The sequence below is a fragment of the Podarcis raffonei genome, chromosome 7 (assembly GCF_027172205.1).
Source record: "Podarcis raffonei isolate rPodRaf1 chromosome 7, rPodRaf1.pri, whole genome shotgun sequence".
NCBI lineage: Eukaryota > Metazoa > Chordata > Lepidosauria > Squamata > Lacertidae > Podarcis > Podarcis raffonei.
Genome location: NC_070608.1, coordinates 40155397 through 40173977, shown reverse-complemented (window position 1 = coordinate 40173977; position 18581 = coordinate 40155397). Strand labels below are relative to the sequence as shown.

Here is an 18581-nt window from a genome sequence, read left to right as displayed (position 1 = left end):
ACTTGTCTCCTGACCTAATCTATTACGATGTGTCCATAGGCAAAATGCATTTCAAGTAATCGCTGTGGATGGCATTTGCAGTGGAATAATTCAGTGTCTCTCGGCTGAAGACTGCATTGACTGGCTACAAGCAATAGCAACGAATATTTCCAACCTCACAAAGCACAATGTAAGTATGCCTCTAAGTTAGTTCATCAGATTTCCCAGTTACATTTGATCCTGACTGTCATAAAGGCCTCTTGGGTTTACGCACAGAATTATCTGTGCATAAACTATGCTTGAAGCTTCCCCAGAGAAGTGAACTCAAGTCTGTCATCAGCTCAGAATTCTGAAAGCTTCTTGAAAGGGGAATTATTTTTTCCTCGTGGCTACATAGTCCACTTCATGGCTATCAGTATTATTTCCTTTTTTTCCTGATATCCACCGACAGAACTAGAAAGAAAAGTAGAGAAGGTATAGTGCTTCCAAGATATGCAGGCTTTCAGCATTCCTATTCTGATACCCAGGATCATGGAAAAGCTCTTTGTTGCCTCCCTCCCAACCGCCTACCCCATGCACAAAGTAACACAGTTAGATATCAGGTTCAAATCCCATCTTCTCCAGAGAGCTCACATGGTCACCTTAAGCCAGAGGTCAGCAAACTTTTTCAGGAGGGGGCTGGTCCACTGTCCCTCAGACCTTGTGGGGGGCCAGACCCACTGCCTCCCGAAAGCATCCCCCTCCCAAAAGACACCCCCCACTTATGCCAATCACACTGCAGCCGCCGACACTGCCTTGTCTTCGGCAGTGTCGGCGTCCTCTGTCTCGGCAGGGCACAGAGCCCAAACCGCTGGCCTGGGCGGCGGAGACAGCCTCCACGCTGCTGCCACTTGCTTCCCGCTCGGCCGTTTCCTCCCGCTCAGCTGCCTCAGCAGGAACGAAGGGGCGGTGCCCAGAGGCATCTGTGGCTTCTGATTGGCTGCAGGAGCTTCCATCACGGAAGTAAGTCTCTATGCTGTGAGGTCTCTGCACACGTCTGTTTAGCGTGGGGACTGACTGAGTGGGCAGGAGGGTCCGCAAGGTTCGCGGGCCAGATTAACGAGTCCAGTGGGCTATAGTTTGACGACTCTGCCTTAAGCCAATTACAGTCTCTCAGACTTATCTGCCTACCTTCCTCACAGGCTTGTTGCGAGGGGAAAAATATGCAGGAGAAGGGATCATGTAAACACTTTTATCTTCATCCGATAAATGGCCCTTTAAATTGTGTTGTAAATATAAACCCTGCCAAGGTTAGTTTCATTTGAGTGCAGCTGATGCTTGCTGCAAGTGGGGCTTGCTTTCAGCACTGAATGTAAGCCCAGCTTTTGGCGGGGAAAGTTGCATCAGATTCTTCTTTTGCAGCCATGGTTTGAAAGGATCAGGACTACAGTTAAGTGCTCTCCTAATGCTTCCTGTGGAATGTGATCATGAGGCATCAGGTGACTGACAGCATGCTCACCTATTAAATATGGCCCGTGGAAAGTTGGCCAGTTCTGACTCTAGAAGATGTTCAAAATAAAAAAGCATTTTGCAGAATGTTCATTCATGCTCTAATGGCTACAATTCCTCCTCCTTCTTCCAACCTCACTGCAATATCTGGGGTCTTCCTTCTCCCAAACTGCCTTCTGTATTTTGCCTTCTGCGCCAGTTGGACTTGTCCCAGATTTAAAAAGCTGAATCTTAGAGACCGAACAAATTGTGTGAAGTATTTATATGCTACAGTTCCTTCTGGTTATATAATCTCAGTGGCGATGGTGATGATGATTTTAGGCAACCTTGCATATCATAATATTGCATAATATTCCTAGCTGGAATTCCTGACTGATATTATTCTGTGTCTCTTCCCACCAGCACCAATTACTTTCTCCCCTCCCCTCCCTCTCAACTTTTAAATATTGCCCAATTTAGTTTAGTTTTGGTATCATATTGAGTTCTCTGAATCTTGCAATATCCTCCACAGGCTTCTAAAATTAATTTTGTTTCTAACGCCGGGAACATACTGAAGAATTTTGTATCTTGTGGAGATTTATATCCAGCTACAGAACCATTCCAGCTGGTGTCAATACTGAATTGGTATTGCAGACTTGAATCTGTCTGCCATCTGTAATGTTCTGTGCCGCACTCGCCAATTCCCTCACTATTTATTCATCTTGATAGTGCTGTCACTGGGTATGACTGTCAGTCTCACGACAACCTTGACAGATGGGACTATTGCTAACCTTTGTGCTTACTCTATAACTATTTTCTATTACTAATTTTAGCTTGTGCTTGGGAATATTTTTGGTATTTCAAGGAGCGATGTTCTTACAGTTGCAGCAAACATTTTAAAGCCAAATTTCAATTGCCTCTGATTAATCGCTTCTGATTAGCACTGTAATTATTGCCACAGAAATAATGATGTTTTAACACATTGCTATTATGTGGCATGTTTTTACAAGATTGTAATGTATACAGCAAATTCATAGGCAGTTAAAGTTCCCCATAGTCCAGGCAGGAAAACGTGGGGGAGAGGAGTTTATTTTGGTAATGTTGTATGGCTTGGCTTAAGCTTCAGCAATCCATGGCATGATTTGAAGTATGGCGTAAGATCTTCTGTTCTGCACTTTGGTGATGTGTGCTGAATGTCCCAATCCCTCCCACAATTAGCTGTGCCTGGTGTGGTTTTGTCCTGAGCTCTGCAATGGACCATGTTGGCTCTTCTATGGCACACAATGCAATGGTCCATAAGCAAGTGTAAAGAGATGCACAATGGGGCAAAAACTCCCAACTTCACATAAACACTGATGGTGTCTGAAATGGTATTGACTGACCAGGAAAGGGAACCTGAGTTTGTGTAGCTCAATGAAAGCTGCTGCGAATAAAGCAAATTCCATGTCAGAAATTGTTAGAAGCGGAATAGTAAATAAAACTGTCATATAATGATATCATTTTTAAAAATCTATGAAAATTCTGGTCACTGCATCTCAAAAAGGATATTGTAGATCTGGAAAATAAAACAATAAAATGCATTTCTCCATCATGTAAGGTTATAGTATTTGTAGCTTTTTAGAGTAAGAATATGAAAATGTAAAAATAGCCTCATGGGTCAAGCCAATGGCCTATCTAGTCTGGCATCCTGTTCTCGCAGTAGCCAATCAGAATCCCATAAGCAGGATTCAAGCACAAGAGCCCTCTCCTCTCCTTTGGTTTCTTGCAACTGGTAGAAGAAGAAAAAGCAATTATGGAAAGACGGATATGATGAAGGCTTATAAAATATAGATGATGTAGAGAAAGTGGATAGGTGAAAAGGTGTTCTTCCTCCTGATGCTAGAACCTGAGGCCATCCAATGAAGTTGAACAGTAGGAGATTCAGAACAGACACTTGATTACCAGTTGCTGGGGAGAAGCGGCGGGACAGCACAGTTGTGCTCATGTCCTGCTTGTGAGCTTTCCATAGGCATTTTTTTGGGGGGGATACTATGGGAACAGAAGTCTGGGCTAGGTGGGATCCATCATGGCTCTTCTTATGTTATTATGACTCTACTCCTTGTTTCCAATAATACTGTAATACTGTATGCATTACAAAGCCAAAATTAGACTCCGAAGCCAGGGCTGGGTTGTTGTCCTAGCACCAGGGAATTGCTTCATCCCCCCCCCCCCCGGATGAAGGGCTGGGACTCTTGTGCACCTCTGCTAGTGCAGCATCTCATACAACTCAGTGATAAGAAAGGAGTATCAAGTAGTTCTTATATGGCCAATTATTGCGAAATGTCATAAAGCTAAATGCTCATAGTTAATGTCTTGCCAGAATGAAATTACCCCTTCTTTTCTGTGACTGAGTCCCCTAGCTCCCTTAATGTCTTTTTTGTCTGATGGGGAATTGATCTGTAATCTAATCATAATGTTCTTTTAAATGTTAGTCGACAGGAAGAATTGAATATTTGACAGCATAAGCAGGAATTGAGCGTTCCGCTATACAGGGACATTTGAGGACGAAGAAAAGGACATTTAGCCACAGAGTCACAAGAAAATAGAATGTTTATCAACAAAAGAATGCTGCTGGAAATGTCTGTGATTCAACTAACTGAAACAAGACGGCTTCTGGCATACATTAAGCTGAGGTTAACAATTTTTGTGCCACCTCAGTGCAGTGTATAATTTTGCTTGGGTTGCCAATGATTGCAGTGTCACTTGACAAGCTGTGTCAGAATGGCAAAACAGTTATTGAGGATATCTGCAAACATTTAAACAAGCTGAAGTACAGCATATTTTCTGATCTGTATTTGAAATGCGTTCTTGTTTGCTCTTGGCAAGAGTGTCAAGATATCTGTCTCTCAGAAAGTAAGTATAAGCTCACTGAGATGCAAAGATGGACTCGCCATGCCTTTGTGGAGCACAGAGAAAACAAATCAAGATAAAGCGGGATAAGAAGAGCCTCAGCTGGTGTGGAAAGTATTACTTGAAAGCCTTATGGGCCAGCTAATCCAAGGTTAAGCTCTGTAAATCACAGTTTAGTTTGTGTCGGAGAATACTTGTAGCTTGCTGCACAGTCATATCAAGAGATTCTGGCACCAGTTAATGTTGCTCTAAGTTGGTAGCTCTTTGATCCTTGCAGCACAAAGATTGCCAGAAAACAACACAAGGAGCCAGGTGGAATTTTCCTTCCTTTTTCTGCACTTTGCAGCGGATTGGCTTCCGAAGATCCTGTTGAGTTTCTGAGAGGTTAACCCTGGAGATGCCTGTCGCTGAAATAGCCTGAAAAACTGAAGCCCTGTGCAAGTTGGCAAGAGGATGGGTGACTTGAAACAGCTGCTTTTGGATATGGAGGAGAGGCTGTAAAGAGGGCAGTGGGATGGCAGTAACCACAGAAAACGTAAGAGGGTGGGCAAAAAAAAGAGGGACTTGCCCTTTGTATTGGAAGGATATTGCTCTGGTCTAAAGTTCTGCTTTTACATAGCGTTTCATGATCACAGTCATTTAAAGGGCATCTTAGGGCCCCGTTGCCAGTGGGAGCACCCACAGCGGGTCTTTTCATCAATGTTTGGACCCCAGTGTAGGCACCATAATGATCACAGAAGATGTCGTGAGTGTGCCTCTCTTAGTGACTTCTCATTGTTCCACATGGAAGATTTGGTGGTGACTCAGTTCTTCCAGATTTCCTTGCATGGGATTCTGTTTACTGTTTTGGCTTACAGTAACTCTGGGGTGAAACAACATTTGCAGCATTGCTTCCCAGTAGGAACTGCGAAACTTTCAGCACACCTTGTGATCCCCAGTGAGAAAAATATGCTGCCTTTGTGTCACTTCTCTTAAGCAGAGGAGGCCTCATCTCTCTTTCCAAAGTTGCACTTTCTCCCACCATCTGTTGAGATATTGGGACATAATAGCCATGGCAGAAGCCTGGCCCTTCCACAGTTTATTTTGAACACTGAAAAGCCCCACACATTACAGGTCATTCAAAATGAAAGATTGGCTAGATTTATTTTTTTAAAAAAACAATTGTTATTAAATATTTCTTAGTTTACAAAAATATGTGCATTGTCTCTTTTTTCAAGTTGCGTTTTCTACAGATCACTTTCATTTGTTGTAAGACATTACTGTTGCATACAGTATTAGGTTAGGAAGAAAAGAGGGGGAAAGAGGGGAAGGGTGAGTGGGGTGGGGTCGGGTGGCAATGCTTCTATTCTACTTAGTGTATGTGTGGGGTTTTGTGTCGGCGTCACTTTTATGGGACTATTCACTTGTTGTATTTCCTTGGTGGTGAGAGAGGTTGGGGGTGGCTTAGGGTGCAGTTGGTTGTCTTTGGTTGGCTGTAGTGAGATTTGGTTTTGTGTGTGAGTGGGGTATGTGCATGTGTGTTTTTGGATCAGGTTAGCTAGATTGATTCGTATGCTGTCGGCAGATTCTTCTTGTTGTCTTGTTGAGCTGTGTATGTGATAAAGGGGAACCATACCGGGGTGAAGGCATCATCTATTTGTCCCCATTTCAGTTTCAGTTTATTGCTTAGTTTTTCTAATAAGGCTGTTTCCCATACTATTTGATACCATTGGTCCGTGCTTACTCCTGACAGGTCTCACCAGTGTCTGGCTATGATGCTTCTGGCTGCTGAGAGTAGGTGGGTTATCAGCTCTTTATGATGTGAGTGGACATTATTATCTTGGAAGTTATTTAGTGGAGCCAGTTCTGGGGTGACTTCTAATACTTGCTTAGTTATTTTGCATGTTTCTTGTATGATTGATGTCCGAATCCAAGCAGCCAAAGATTGGCTTGACTGAAGGCTGCAGCCCATGCACTGGTAAGCTAGAGATTTGATTACTGCAACACACTCTACATGGGGCTTCCCTTGGGTCTGATCCAGACACTTCAGTCCATGTAAAATGCTGTGGCTAGACTGGTGATGGGAACAGACTACCACAAACACATGACACTGGTGTCAGGGATCTTTAGCTGAGATTCCTGCATAGCAGGGGGTAGATTAGATGATCCCTTCCAACTCTACAATTCTGTTATTCTGAAAGTTTTTAAAGAATGCACACACACATATATAGACACACACAGTAAACAGTCAAACCTCGGTTTTCGAACGTCTTGGCTGTCGAACATTTCAGAAACCGAATGCCAAAAACCTGGAAGTGAATGCTTCCATTTTTGAACATGCCTCAGAAGTTGAACGGCTTCCAAGGCGTGTTTCTCCATTGTTTCAGTTGATTTTGTTGACCGGCAATTGCACCTCAGTTGTTGACTTTTTTGAAAGTCGAACGGTCTTCCGGAACAGATTACTTTCGACAACTGAGGTTCCACTGCACACAGAAAAATATAATCTGTCTCCATATCCCAGATAATCTTGGAGTAACTCACAATTTAAATTCATAAACTTGCAAGCAGGGAAGAAGCAACCAACTCAACTCCATTAACTGCAACAGTTCAAATTGGTGCCTGTGCTGCAGCAGCTATAAGCTTGACCTGTGTGGGTCAAGTCATAGGGGGAGCTCTAATGTTTCACAGTTGTTTAATAATTAAGGACACAATTATCATTGGGCTCAATCTCAAGCAACACTGGATTTAATTGAAAGAAAATGGGCCTTAACAGCTTGAAGCAGTTCAGTCTCTCAGATCAAAAGTGTGTGTCTTAAGATCTGGTTAATTCCCAGTTAAATACTAGCTAGTTTAAATAGTTCTCTCTGATAGTGATATGCATTCATGAAATCAGGCAATATAGTCAGATTAGTGACACTGGGAATCTTGCCCAGGTAAGGTTCTGAAGCTCCTTTCTCCCATATTAAACAAGTGTTCAAAGAGAACCTTGCTGTGCATTGCCTGTACTGCCTACTTCTGTTCTGGTTTTAGGGTTCCTTGTAAAAGAACTTTGCTTAAGGGAATGACTTCACCTTTCTATCTTGTTTCTAAGTTGTTCAATATGCCTAACAAATCCATAAAAAAAATACTTGAAAACAACAAAGCGTAGAGGCACAGAATGGTTCAAGCACTCGTAACTTGTAAAGAAATCTGAAATGCCTTTAAGATTAAACATTCAACTATGATAAATTATCAGTGCAGTGTGAAAAGTGCTCTCCTAGAAGCAAGAGGAAAGCAGTTTCAGAAAATTAGAGGTAAACAGATGTGCATTTGATCAGTCTAGTAGATCATCTATGAAGCTCTCCAAGCTGCTTGCATTGTTAACATGCAGCAGTTTCTTCATGAAAGTTCCACTTTCATTACAGTGGAGATACGGTATGTAATGATGACAGATGTTTCAGCAGACTGGGGACACTGGCTGCTAGGTGTAATTTATGCAGTGGAACTTTTGAGAGTGTTACTCGAAATTCTATTTTTAATTTACACTTGCAGTGGGTTGAAGCACTTTTTTTTTTTAAGCATATGCCAATTTTGTTGCCGTTTCCCTTTGCAAAGGAGCAAATGCATCAGTGGGCTGTATTGGCCTCACAGCTATTACAATACAATCAACGTAACTTTATGTTAAATGCTGCTGTTCATGCAGCTCTAAATTATTCATCCCAGGATTTGGAGAAGATGAGTCGTGTTGGTGTGTGTGTGTGTTTAAAAAAAATTAAATATTTCTCAGCACAGAATTGCTTTGCATCTTCAATCATTTAGCTTAAGGAAAGTGAGCTATTGCAAGCCAGCGGCATTACTGTGTGGGAGGCGAGTATCTTCTTAACTCTGTGTGAGATATTTCAGTCAAATTTCAAGCAATAGCTAAAGTTTACCCAGTAGTCAAAAATAAGGGGTGGTATCTAATTGGTGACCCTCTACTGACAGAAGGTATCTGTTTGGCTTGAACAGGAATTGAATCAAGTTTTGATCACTCCTTGCAGCTCCAAAATCTGCTGTTGAAGTACTCTGACCCTCTGGAGCAAATCTGGGCAGATTAGCAGGCAGTGAAATCTTTGAAAATTGCCTCCCTCCTAGGGAGGCAAGATGCCTTGAGTCAGCAAAGGGTCACCAATTGGATAACTCCCAATGATGGGTGTCTTGAGAAAGTAAAAATACTGCTCACACATGCTAAACCTCAGAATAAGAGTTAGGACTTGATTTTAGGGAATAATTGCCATTCTCATTATGCTGACTGGCATAGAAAGCATTACAACTAAAAAATAATAATTATGATGACTACTGTTTAATTTTAAGATGTATTTTCAGCAACACTTTGGTGACTGATAGCCACTTCATTCCAGGGGCTGCTGTGATGGGAACTCCAGGTAGCTCATTCAGGACTTATCCACACCTACTTTTTGCCCTGTGCTTTCTAGGCACAAGTTCATGCTTTCAAGCTCTGTGTCCAGACTCTCTTTTATCCCTCGGAGCTTTCCCCATGAAAACCTGTTCTTTAAAATTGAAGTACAACAAATGGGAATTTTGGTTTTTCGTGGATTGCAGTTTGCTCCAGTTCAGTGGTTTTCTCAGGGAAAGCTCCAGAACAAAAAAAGAGCACTCAGACACAGAGCTTGGAAGTGTAGACAGTGGAAAACGTACCTGGAAAACACAGAGGAAAGGTAAGTGTGGAGAAGCCCTCCATTTATCAACACTGTCAGGGCAGGTAGTCACAGACCCTCAGAGAGAGACAAAAGCTCTTTACAGCTGCTGTTGAAAGAAACTAAGCATTTGTCACTTGCAGTTGCCACATAGCCTGATAAAGAAAGGTCTCCTCACTTTATCATTGGGCAAAAATAGTAGCATGATATTTTCAGGGTCATTTTAATGGCAGCCACTGGAAACGAAAAGGAAAAGATTGTCAAAATATTGTACAATGGTACCTCGGGTTAAGAACTTAATTAGTTCTGGAGGTCTGTTTTTAACCTGAAACTGTTCTTAACCTGAAGCACCACTTTAGCTAATGGGGCCTCCTGCTGCCACTGCACCACTGCTGTTCTCATCCTGAAGCAAAGTTCTTAACCTGAGGTAATATTTCTGGGTTACGGGAGCTGTAACCTGAAGCATATATAACCTGAAGCATATGTAACCCAAGGTACCACTGTAGTTGAAATCATCATTTGTTTTATTTCAAGCTTTTAAGAGACACATTTTCACACACATACCCCACATGCATATATTGGCATTAGTCTGTTTAATTAAAAAGGAATTACAGGAGATTTGCTCATTTTACTCCCTCATTTAATCTATTACAGAACACAAGCAGTAGCTTTTTGTGTAGTTTTCTGAAAAGTGAAGATATCCCATCTTTGGGAATTTTAAAGAAGAAATACGCTGCTGTTGTTTTTATCGCCATGATAGGGCCTGAAATGTGTTCTTTAAAAACTTTTGCTATATCTTTGTGAATAAAGCCACCAATACAATATATTTTTATCATTCCTTTTTTTTGCTTCTTGGTGCTTCTTCCTTTTGTGAAATACTTAACTTCTGCCATCCTGTTGTTATTTTTTCCCTCTTTTGTGAGTACTAAAAGTTTTCAAATGTACTTGAAGAAGAACAAATAATATGGTGATATGTTCACTACTGGTTATTAACCAGAGAGTAATCTTGAATTGAGGAGGTTGCTGATGTGAAACAACCATAATAATGCTATCGACTTAATCCTGCTGGTGCCTAAGGTCTTTCTAATAGGATAATAAAACTGGAAAGGTGCTTTGGTTTCACTTTATACCTTCATTCTGGCACAATAAAACCCGTGTTGCAACTCAGCACCAAATGACAGGGCAGATGCCCTTAATATGGAATTCCAGTCATGGTAGCAGGTATACTAACAACTCCAACAGGAGAGGTACCCTTCTCCTTTGCTTCTTATTTACAGGGCTCTCCAGCATCAAAGCAGATCCTCAGTGCTGTACACAAATACCAAGGAGTCAGATACCTTAGAGATGTGCACTCCAGCCATCTTGGCAGCATTTTGATTGTCCTCATTAGATGACTGATACTTCTAATCACAGATGTTGTAAGAACTCTACCGGTCCTATAGGAGGTGATAGTTAGGCCAACATACCTTGCCCTATATTGGCACCATTATTTGTTGCACCTGCTTATTACAGTTGCCACACACAAACCTCAGCAGGGCTCAGAACTTCAGGGCAGCCACTGTAGGCATCTGAAGCTTTGAACTGTCCCAAACTTTCCCTCTCGGTAGACTGTTAATCAGCAACAATACCAGGTGGGTCACTGAACTGTAATACAAGCTAATACCTGGGATAGGTAGTTTGTACATCAGAAGATAAAATCAGAATTCAACATGTCCATAACAGATTGGAGAACTAGGCCAAAACTAACAAATGTAAGGTACTACACTTAGGTAGGAATAACCATAGTTGTGTGCATAACTGTTGTTGGATTTTAAAGTAAAGTCCTTTTACTTCAGTGTGGAAAAGTGGTGGTGGTGTTTTTTAGAGAGTCCCTTAAAAACAAAACTAGTGAGTGGACCAGTTTTGGGTGCTTAGTAGGCAGTTTTCTGCACCTCAGTTACACCTCAGGGGAAGACATCATGAAGCATCTTCTCTCATGGGGCTTGTCAGATCAAGAAGCTCAGGCAGACTCCAGGAGACATTCTTGATGGAAAAGGGGGCAGACAGCCAGCTGCACCCACCATAATTTAAGAGAAAATTTAAAGTGGTCTGCGGATGTTCAGAATAACTGAACCTCTTTTGCAAGAGAAGAAAACTAACATGAAATTGAAGAATGGTTCTTTGTGTAGCATTAATACTGTTTGTTATAAGAAGTCAGTTAACCTTGGTCCCAGGGCCTGAAGGAACATTATGCTGTACCATGTGCTTTGTCAGTGTCTGGATAGGAGATTGCCTGGGCACCCTGGGTAAATTTCCTTGAGTTACTAATGTAAGAAAGAGAATAGAAATCTAATAGGTAAATAATAATATTTCCATACCACATGAAGTAACTGAGCTATCATGAACCTCTTTTTATGTCCATCTCCCCTTTTTAATAATTTTATTGCATTTTTCAAAAAAAGAAAACCCCATCTGGTTAAGTTTTTACAAAATATATCATAGACATGCACATGTAACAGTATAATAAAACATATGTTATTTCCTTACTTCAACCCGTGAATAAAGGTTACTAGAATACAAAAACACCTGGTTTAAAAGTTAATTTGTAATATGTGATGAATCTACTACCTGAATGGAGAAGCTAACTAGTATAGCTTCTGAGTTGCTGAATTGAAAAAAAAAACCAACCAACATTTAGAGGAGACAAAATGCCCTTAGCGCCATTGCAATGTCACGACCTGTGGCAGTTCTCTGGCACTTTGCCAGTGCTGCAAGCTGACGTAGGTCATTGCAGTGACACAACATCATGGACTGGCACTGCTATGCTGGAAAATATCCACCATCTCACTTGACATATCTCACAAGGTAGCAGAATCATTACTCTGCTTTATGGTTACTGTCTAGCCAGAAATTTTTTTCCTTCCTAGTAGCCCTGGAATTTCCAGACTGAATGCCATCTATGAATAGTCAGACAAATTACTGTAAAAATTATTTACCATATGTCAAAGAGATATGATCCATATTGCTTTTAGTGCATGTTCAGTAAAACCTTTTGTCAGAATGGTAGCTCCTTTGCAAATGAAAAGCAGCATTATGAGGGCGACATTGGACCTATATTTACAATGAGAGTGGGAAATCTAAATAAAAACTGGAAACTATTCTTGATCATTACAGAGTTACATGTTTAGTACTTTAAAGTTTGCTTCCGTAGCATGCTGCTTATGCAAAATAGTGTTCCATAGGTGACTTCTCAAATGATAATATGGTTTTGAAAAGTGGCTTGTCAGTTGGGATTTTACAATTTTATGTCTGCATCTCAAACAAAGGTAAATTTTAGGTAGTAAACATGATATTATAGTTCCCAGAACTAGAAGCTTCAATGTGTAGATGCTCCTGACTGAAAGCTCCCAGAGGAAATTATACTGGCTATAATACAGTTAAAAAGTGTTAGATTTGCACACTATTATCTCTACATGTCCTCAGTATTCATCCTGCTTTCATCAAAATATTTATTATTTTTTTCAAAAATCAAAGTGAAAATCATTTGAGTTTATGTCATTCTTGACAGTCTTGGGTCAAGCTGTATCTTGTTAAATGTGTTTTCATTTTACTGACAAGTGAGAGATGCCTAGAGAGAGTGGGTGTTTCGTTCCAGTTCATCCCTTTGTTTACAGCTGATGGTGCTGCTAGCACTCTTGGCACACCTCTGGAAGAATGTCACAGAGTCTTTGTCACTTCTGGATATTGCTGCAAAAAGCTTTCCCATATTCACTTTCTCCATATGTGCAGAAAGCTTTTATCTCCAGGATGCAAAGCCTTGATCTCCAGGAGTAGCTTGTTTGTTTGACTGGGTAACTGAGGCCACACGGTGGCAGGGGCCTCCAAAAAGCTGTGAGGGTGAAATAATTTGCATGCCGTTAGCTGACCAAGTAGTTTTCAAATTGGTAGAAAGTTGTGAGCCATCTTCTCTGTACTAGTCCATTAATCCAAGCAGACTAACACATCATTATCAAAACCTTTGTTTATGTTGCCTTAAATAAAAGTATTAGGCTAACCTATATGGGTTTTGCTGCACATAGGAGGTTTTCTGATCTCTTGGGAAATACCTCGTGAAATACCATCATGAGATACTGCTTGGGTACAGGCAGCAAAATATATTTTGATTATATGAGGTGTAATAAAAGGTTCACACATGTTCCATGCAGGTAACATAAGTTGGAACCTGACGTCTTCTTAATTTCCACTTTCATGTATTTGGAAAGGAAGCCATATCCATCTTTCAAAGTCAAATGACATCGTGCATTTTGTACATGAGTATCCAGACCTGAGACTGAAATGCCATCAAGAATTAGCCCAGGCAACCAATGGCTAAGATTTATGGTTGTAACCAGCTAAATTCCACTCAGATCAGACACATTGTAATGAATAGACCTGAGTCCATTAGTTTCAATGGATCTACTCTGAGTTGGATTACATTGGGATAGAGCCTCTAGCTTTTAATGGCACTTTAGGTTATGTTGTTAAATATGCCTTGTTTCGCATTTTGTGAGTTCCTGACATCATTTAACAATCTAGAGTTGTGGTGCTTTGGCTCCATGTAGGTAGAACACATGTAGGTATGAAAAAGAACCTATTTTTGTATGCTGTCATAAAGAAGTACCTATGTCACAGGCATGTTTATATGTGATATCCTTTTATTTCAGAGCCTTGTATACTATACCAAAAGTGTTTGAAGCATCCTTCCTATAAAGCTTGCCTTACTTACATTTTGTTCACTTTCCACTGAGACACAAAATCAATTGATTTAGGTTAGCGTTAGCTCTAGAAATTGTATGTAAAGCCTTGTCCAAATAAATCTACTGAATGTTATCCTTATTTCTTGGAACTCATATGAGCTTGGTTAATAACGATGATCTACTACTACCTGTGCAATGTTGCTATCCAAATGTATAACTTGATTCATTATAGAATAGATGCATGTGAAACCTCATTATAGATCAGGGGTTGGCAAAGAATACTGGCCATGGGCTGGATCACTCCCACAGAGATCGTCCGTGGGCCGGACTGGCACAGCGCGACACCGGAAATTGCTTCCGCGCATGCCCAGATGCAGAAAATCGCACCTGCGCAGAAGCGATTTTTGGCGTCTGGACATGCACAGATTTGATTTCTGGTATCTGTGCATGTGCAGATGCGATTTCCAGCACCGCTTGGTGAGTCCTCACACCTTGCTGCGCCAGTTAAGCGCAGCATGCAGGGGACTCATCGAGCAGGCGGCTCGGTTCGGGGGCAGCTTGTGGGCCGGTAGAACGGTCTTCGTGGGCCACATCTGGCCCATGGGCCGCACGTTGCCGACCCCTGTTATAGACCATCCACTTTGTGTTTAAGGCTTCATCTGTAATTCTGGTTCACTTTTCTCTTGAATACAAACATATATTTTATTCTGTTAGTAAATGTTAGCAGTTCAAGCTCTGAAATGTTTTCAGGTTTACAAGAACACCAGCCCTAATGTGCAACAAAATTAAATGTATAGAGTATAAGTAAATCAAAGGAAAACAGTGGTTTGCAGAACACTCAGGCATACATTGGGCACAGTTCACTTAATGAACCATAGTAGTAGAAGCCCTGCACAATGCACTTGCACAATGGGTTCTCCCCCCCTCTACTCCATGTAACCCCATCATTGGGGAAGACCCCCAGAACAGTGTGCAGGGGAAGCTGGGCTCATTCCATTGGCAAGCTGATGTGCTTGCACAGATAGAACTTGTTGAATTCCATCCATTGTCACATTCAGAAATGCACTACATTTAGAAATATTGAATCCCTAAAAATGTGCACAAAACCAACTCTGTCAGCATCTTTTGGTAGGCTTTGAATCGTTTCACAAAGTAAATCTATCACAATGCCAATGGACATGTAATGTGCCTGATTTTCATAGTTGAATATGCTTATTTATTAATCAATTTCTGTATTCACTTTTATAGATTAAAAAAATCAACAGGAATTTCCCCGTAAACCAGCAGGTAAGAGAAGAAAAAATATATTTGAAACCTTAATATCCAGTTGTTCTGTCTCTGGCAAAATAAGCCTTCAATCATCATCTGAAGCCCTTCTTCATGTGTTCCCCTGCACTAGAGGTCTGGAGGATGGCAACATGAGAATGGGCCTTTTCTGCAGTGGCTCCCAGTTTGTGGAATGCTCTCCCCAGGGGGGCTGATCTGGTGCCATCATTATATATCTTTAGGCACCAAGCTGACTCTTTCAATAGTGTGTCCCATTTCACAAAATTAACAGCCAGAAGGACTATAGACAACACAACATTCAGAGATGCTTCTGAATTTCACACTGGATTTTGGAGTCCTAAATTATTTGGTGGCATTTCCAAAGTTGTACACTGTAATAAAGGGAAACTTGATCGCATGCATGATAGTTTCAAGTTTTGTGTGTGTTGTGTTTTAATTATTCAAACTGATAAAACACCTCAAAAAAGAAAAGTTAAGTTGATTGTAAATATGGCTGCATAAATACATAAATGCCTTAGTAAAACACTATACAAAAAGCATCTTGATGCACTCTTACGTACCATTGCTTCAAGATTGCTCTTTTGCAGACATAGAAAATGTGTATGCGTTGGTAATGTAGGGAGAGGAAACGACACAAATAAATTGAATGGAAAGAAAGACACAGAAAATTGCACATGGCCTTCAAGTTCCTGGTTTCTTTTAAGAAATTATCATTGTCAAATCAAAATCCTAATTAGACCAGAGTGAACCGGAGGAACAAAAAAGGTACTGCAGAATGCCTCTAATACATAAAAAAGTATGTCATTCATAAAATTAAAGCCGATTGTTGTGATCTAGACATTGCATAGGACTGGATTCAGCATGTAAGGTTGTTTCTTCCATGAGCTGTTTGCATGGGTGAAAATAGCTGGTAGCTTCTCTTTTTGTATGGAAGAGTGTAGGGTCATGAATTTTAATTATTGTCTAAGTGTTGCATATAGTTACATTGCATATACTTTGGATTTATACCCAAAATAACAGCAAAAATAATAATAATCAGAATTGGGTGGTATTGTAAAGGTGTTCATATTTTTAAAAAATTACGTGGATTGAAGGCAGGAAACTACAGGGCACCATGATGTCATGTTGTGATGTCATATGCTACAGAGGAGGAGTTAGATGTGTGGCTGTTGTTTTCAAGGAAAGCTGCCATTTAAAATACTGCAAGGATCCAATGAAAGGTGTTTTGGTTCTTTTCTCTCTCTCTCTCTCTCTCTCTCTCTCTCTCTCTCTCTCTCTCTCTCTCTCTTTTAAAAATGTCTAACCCTGAAACTCCTGATAACCCAATTCTGAAAGAATTGCTGTTTCAAGTTTTTGTCTCCATAAAAAGCTATTGTCTCACTTGTTCTGGATTTCTTTCAACTTAGCTTGTTTATTCATATGTTTTATTTCATTAAGTTATATATGAGTCTTCTTTTAGCCCCTCAAACGCCTCCTCAGTTATTATTATAAACACCTTGTGATTCATCCTATAGCATGAATTTTCAAGCTTGGTAATAGATCTCCAGATACTGTCCTGAGGCAGAAGGAGCTCACCATCTGAAAGCATTACAGCACTAGAGGGAAATGATAGAAGGGGAGGGAAATTTCCATTTCTTTCCACGAAAGGAGGCTCCAAGAGCACTGCAATTAGAAAATGTCAAGGTGACATATAAGGGCTTCTATATTTGGTCTGCCAAGTTAGGACAGAGAAATGCAGGTGTGCTTCATTTTCTTGGAATTCATCACTGCCGAGCAGCTGTTTATCAGTGACAGAAAATGTCAGTACCTGGGAGAGATGGGAACAGTAATAAGTGGTGGTGAATTCGAAAAGTTAATGTAAACATTTTCTTAAAAATAAACAGATGCACAATTTAATCTCCTCCAGGTTTCCAGATCCTTTTTGTGTTGACTGTCCCCTTCCAGTTCCTTGTTATTTTCTGAACCAGATACAAACAACACTCAAGCTGGTCAGGCATGCTGGATTTTTGCTTTTGCATAGTGAGCTTTCAGTCTGTTATCCTTTTACTTTCAGAGGATGACTTCTGTTAATCTCATAATGCAGAGGTTTTTGAGTCCACGGCTCCCTTGACCAACTGCATCCTTTCTGTGGCAGCCCTGTAGGGCTCAGGAGCCCAGTTATGTCACCCCTTGCCTGCAGAGCTGGCAGCCTCTCGCCCTTTTTCAAACACCCTCCCTTGTGGAGTCTTCCCTCAGCCTCCTCTCCTCTCCTCTTCTCTTCTCTTCTCCCCCCTCTCCTTGGCAGTCCTCCAGGCAGCCACTGCTGTCATCCTTGGTCTCTGAGCTGCCCCACCCTGAGCAGAGAGGTGCCTCCTCACACTGGCACCCTGAGTGTGTGCACCCTGAGCAGAGAGGTGCCTCCTCACACTGCCCCATAGGAGCATGGGAAGCACCCCCAGGCCAGGCCCAGAGGCTCTTTCTGCCTGGGGAGCTTATAGTCAGGGCTCCCGCAACAAGCAGCTGTTCAAGCCTTAGGAGGCAGAGATGCAAGAGGGCATCAGAGGAGGAGCTTCCCTGGAACTGAATGGAAAGCGAAGCAGTAGGTCTGAAGCCATTTACCTGCAGGTGTCTCATGGGTGCGTACCCTAAATACCACGTTGTGACAAAATGACAGGCAGTTGAAAGCCAAATTATCCACATATGGCCCAAATCAAATGGTAGAGAGTAGGCAGAAGGTGTACTCCAAGGACAATGAAAGGGTACTCTTAAATTCCTACTAACCCCCCCAGAGGTGGCTGGGTTATCATACACTGCTTAAAGGGTAGGTGAGTCATTGCAAAAGCACAGGATGAGGAAGATGAGATGAGCCATATAAAGATGAGAAGCCACCCTCACCATTGACATGATTCCCTCCCCACACTCCTCCTCACACAAGGAGGAAGGCCAAAAACCCTCCTCTGAGCAAGATAGGGTAAATTTGCTCCTCCATAAAATGGTCACCTGGCATTAGCAATAATTCCACCCAACCCCTATGGGCAGTGGGTGGGGTGTATGTGCTTTCTTGGGCTAGTTCTTTTGAACAATTAGGACAGAGATTTACTAAAGGTCTAGAGGCAGTCATCTCCTTCAGCTACCAGGTGTTGAGCCCGCCTTCTCCACTAGATGGGGAAATTATAACTGTGTTTATGCAATTTGTATAATGTGCTTCACATATGTTGTCTCAGTAATTTTTGCAACAGAACTTTAAGGCAGGTTAGTGTTATTATCTTCATATTGCAGATGTAATGCTGTAGCTGGGGAAAGCGGCTTGCCTGAAGGCCACCTAATTCTTGGTGATCCCTCCACTGCATTTTGTAGAGACATATCAATCCTACATCATTGTAGAGCAGAAATTCTAACATTATTCATAGACTTCAAAGGCTCTGCTTTCACTAAGCATTATATAATAGACTTTGAACAAGAGCAGATGCTACTTTTAACAATGCACCTCTGCACAGATTTTCCTTGTGAGAATTCTTGCACTCATCTTCAAATAAACCAGCATTCACGTATCCCATACAGTATATGAAAAATGAGGTTGTGGTTGTCTTAGAAGTCTTTTTTGACTGGT

At 41.3% G+C, this 18581-nt stretch overlaps 1 protein-coding gene across 4 annotated transcripts in view; it reads left to right on the top strand.

Annotated features, from left to right (window-relative positions):
- SNTG1 (syntrophin gamma 1) overlaps positions 1 to 18581 on the top strand; it is a 221007-nt gene that overhangs the window by 155411 nt on the left and 47015 nt on the right. For all 4 annotated transcript variants that reach the window (XM_053396197.1, XM_053396198.1, XM_053396199.1 and 1 more), the window contains 2 exons: positions 40 to 169; positions 14954 to 14992. In XM_053396197.1, coding sequence (XP_053252172.1) covers positions 40 to 169; positions 14954 to 14992 — 169 coding nt within the window. The remainder of the gene's footprint in view (positions 1 to 39; positions 170 to 14953; positions 14993 to 18581) is intronic.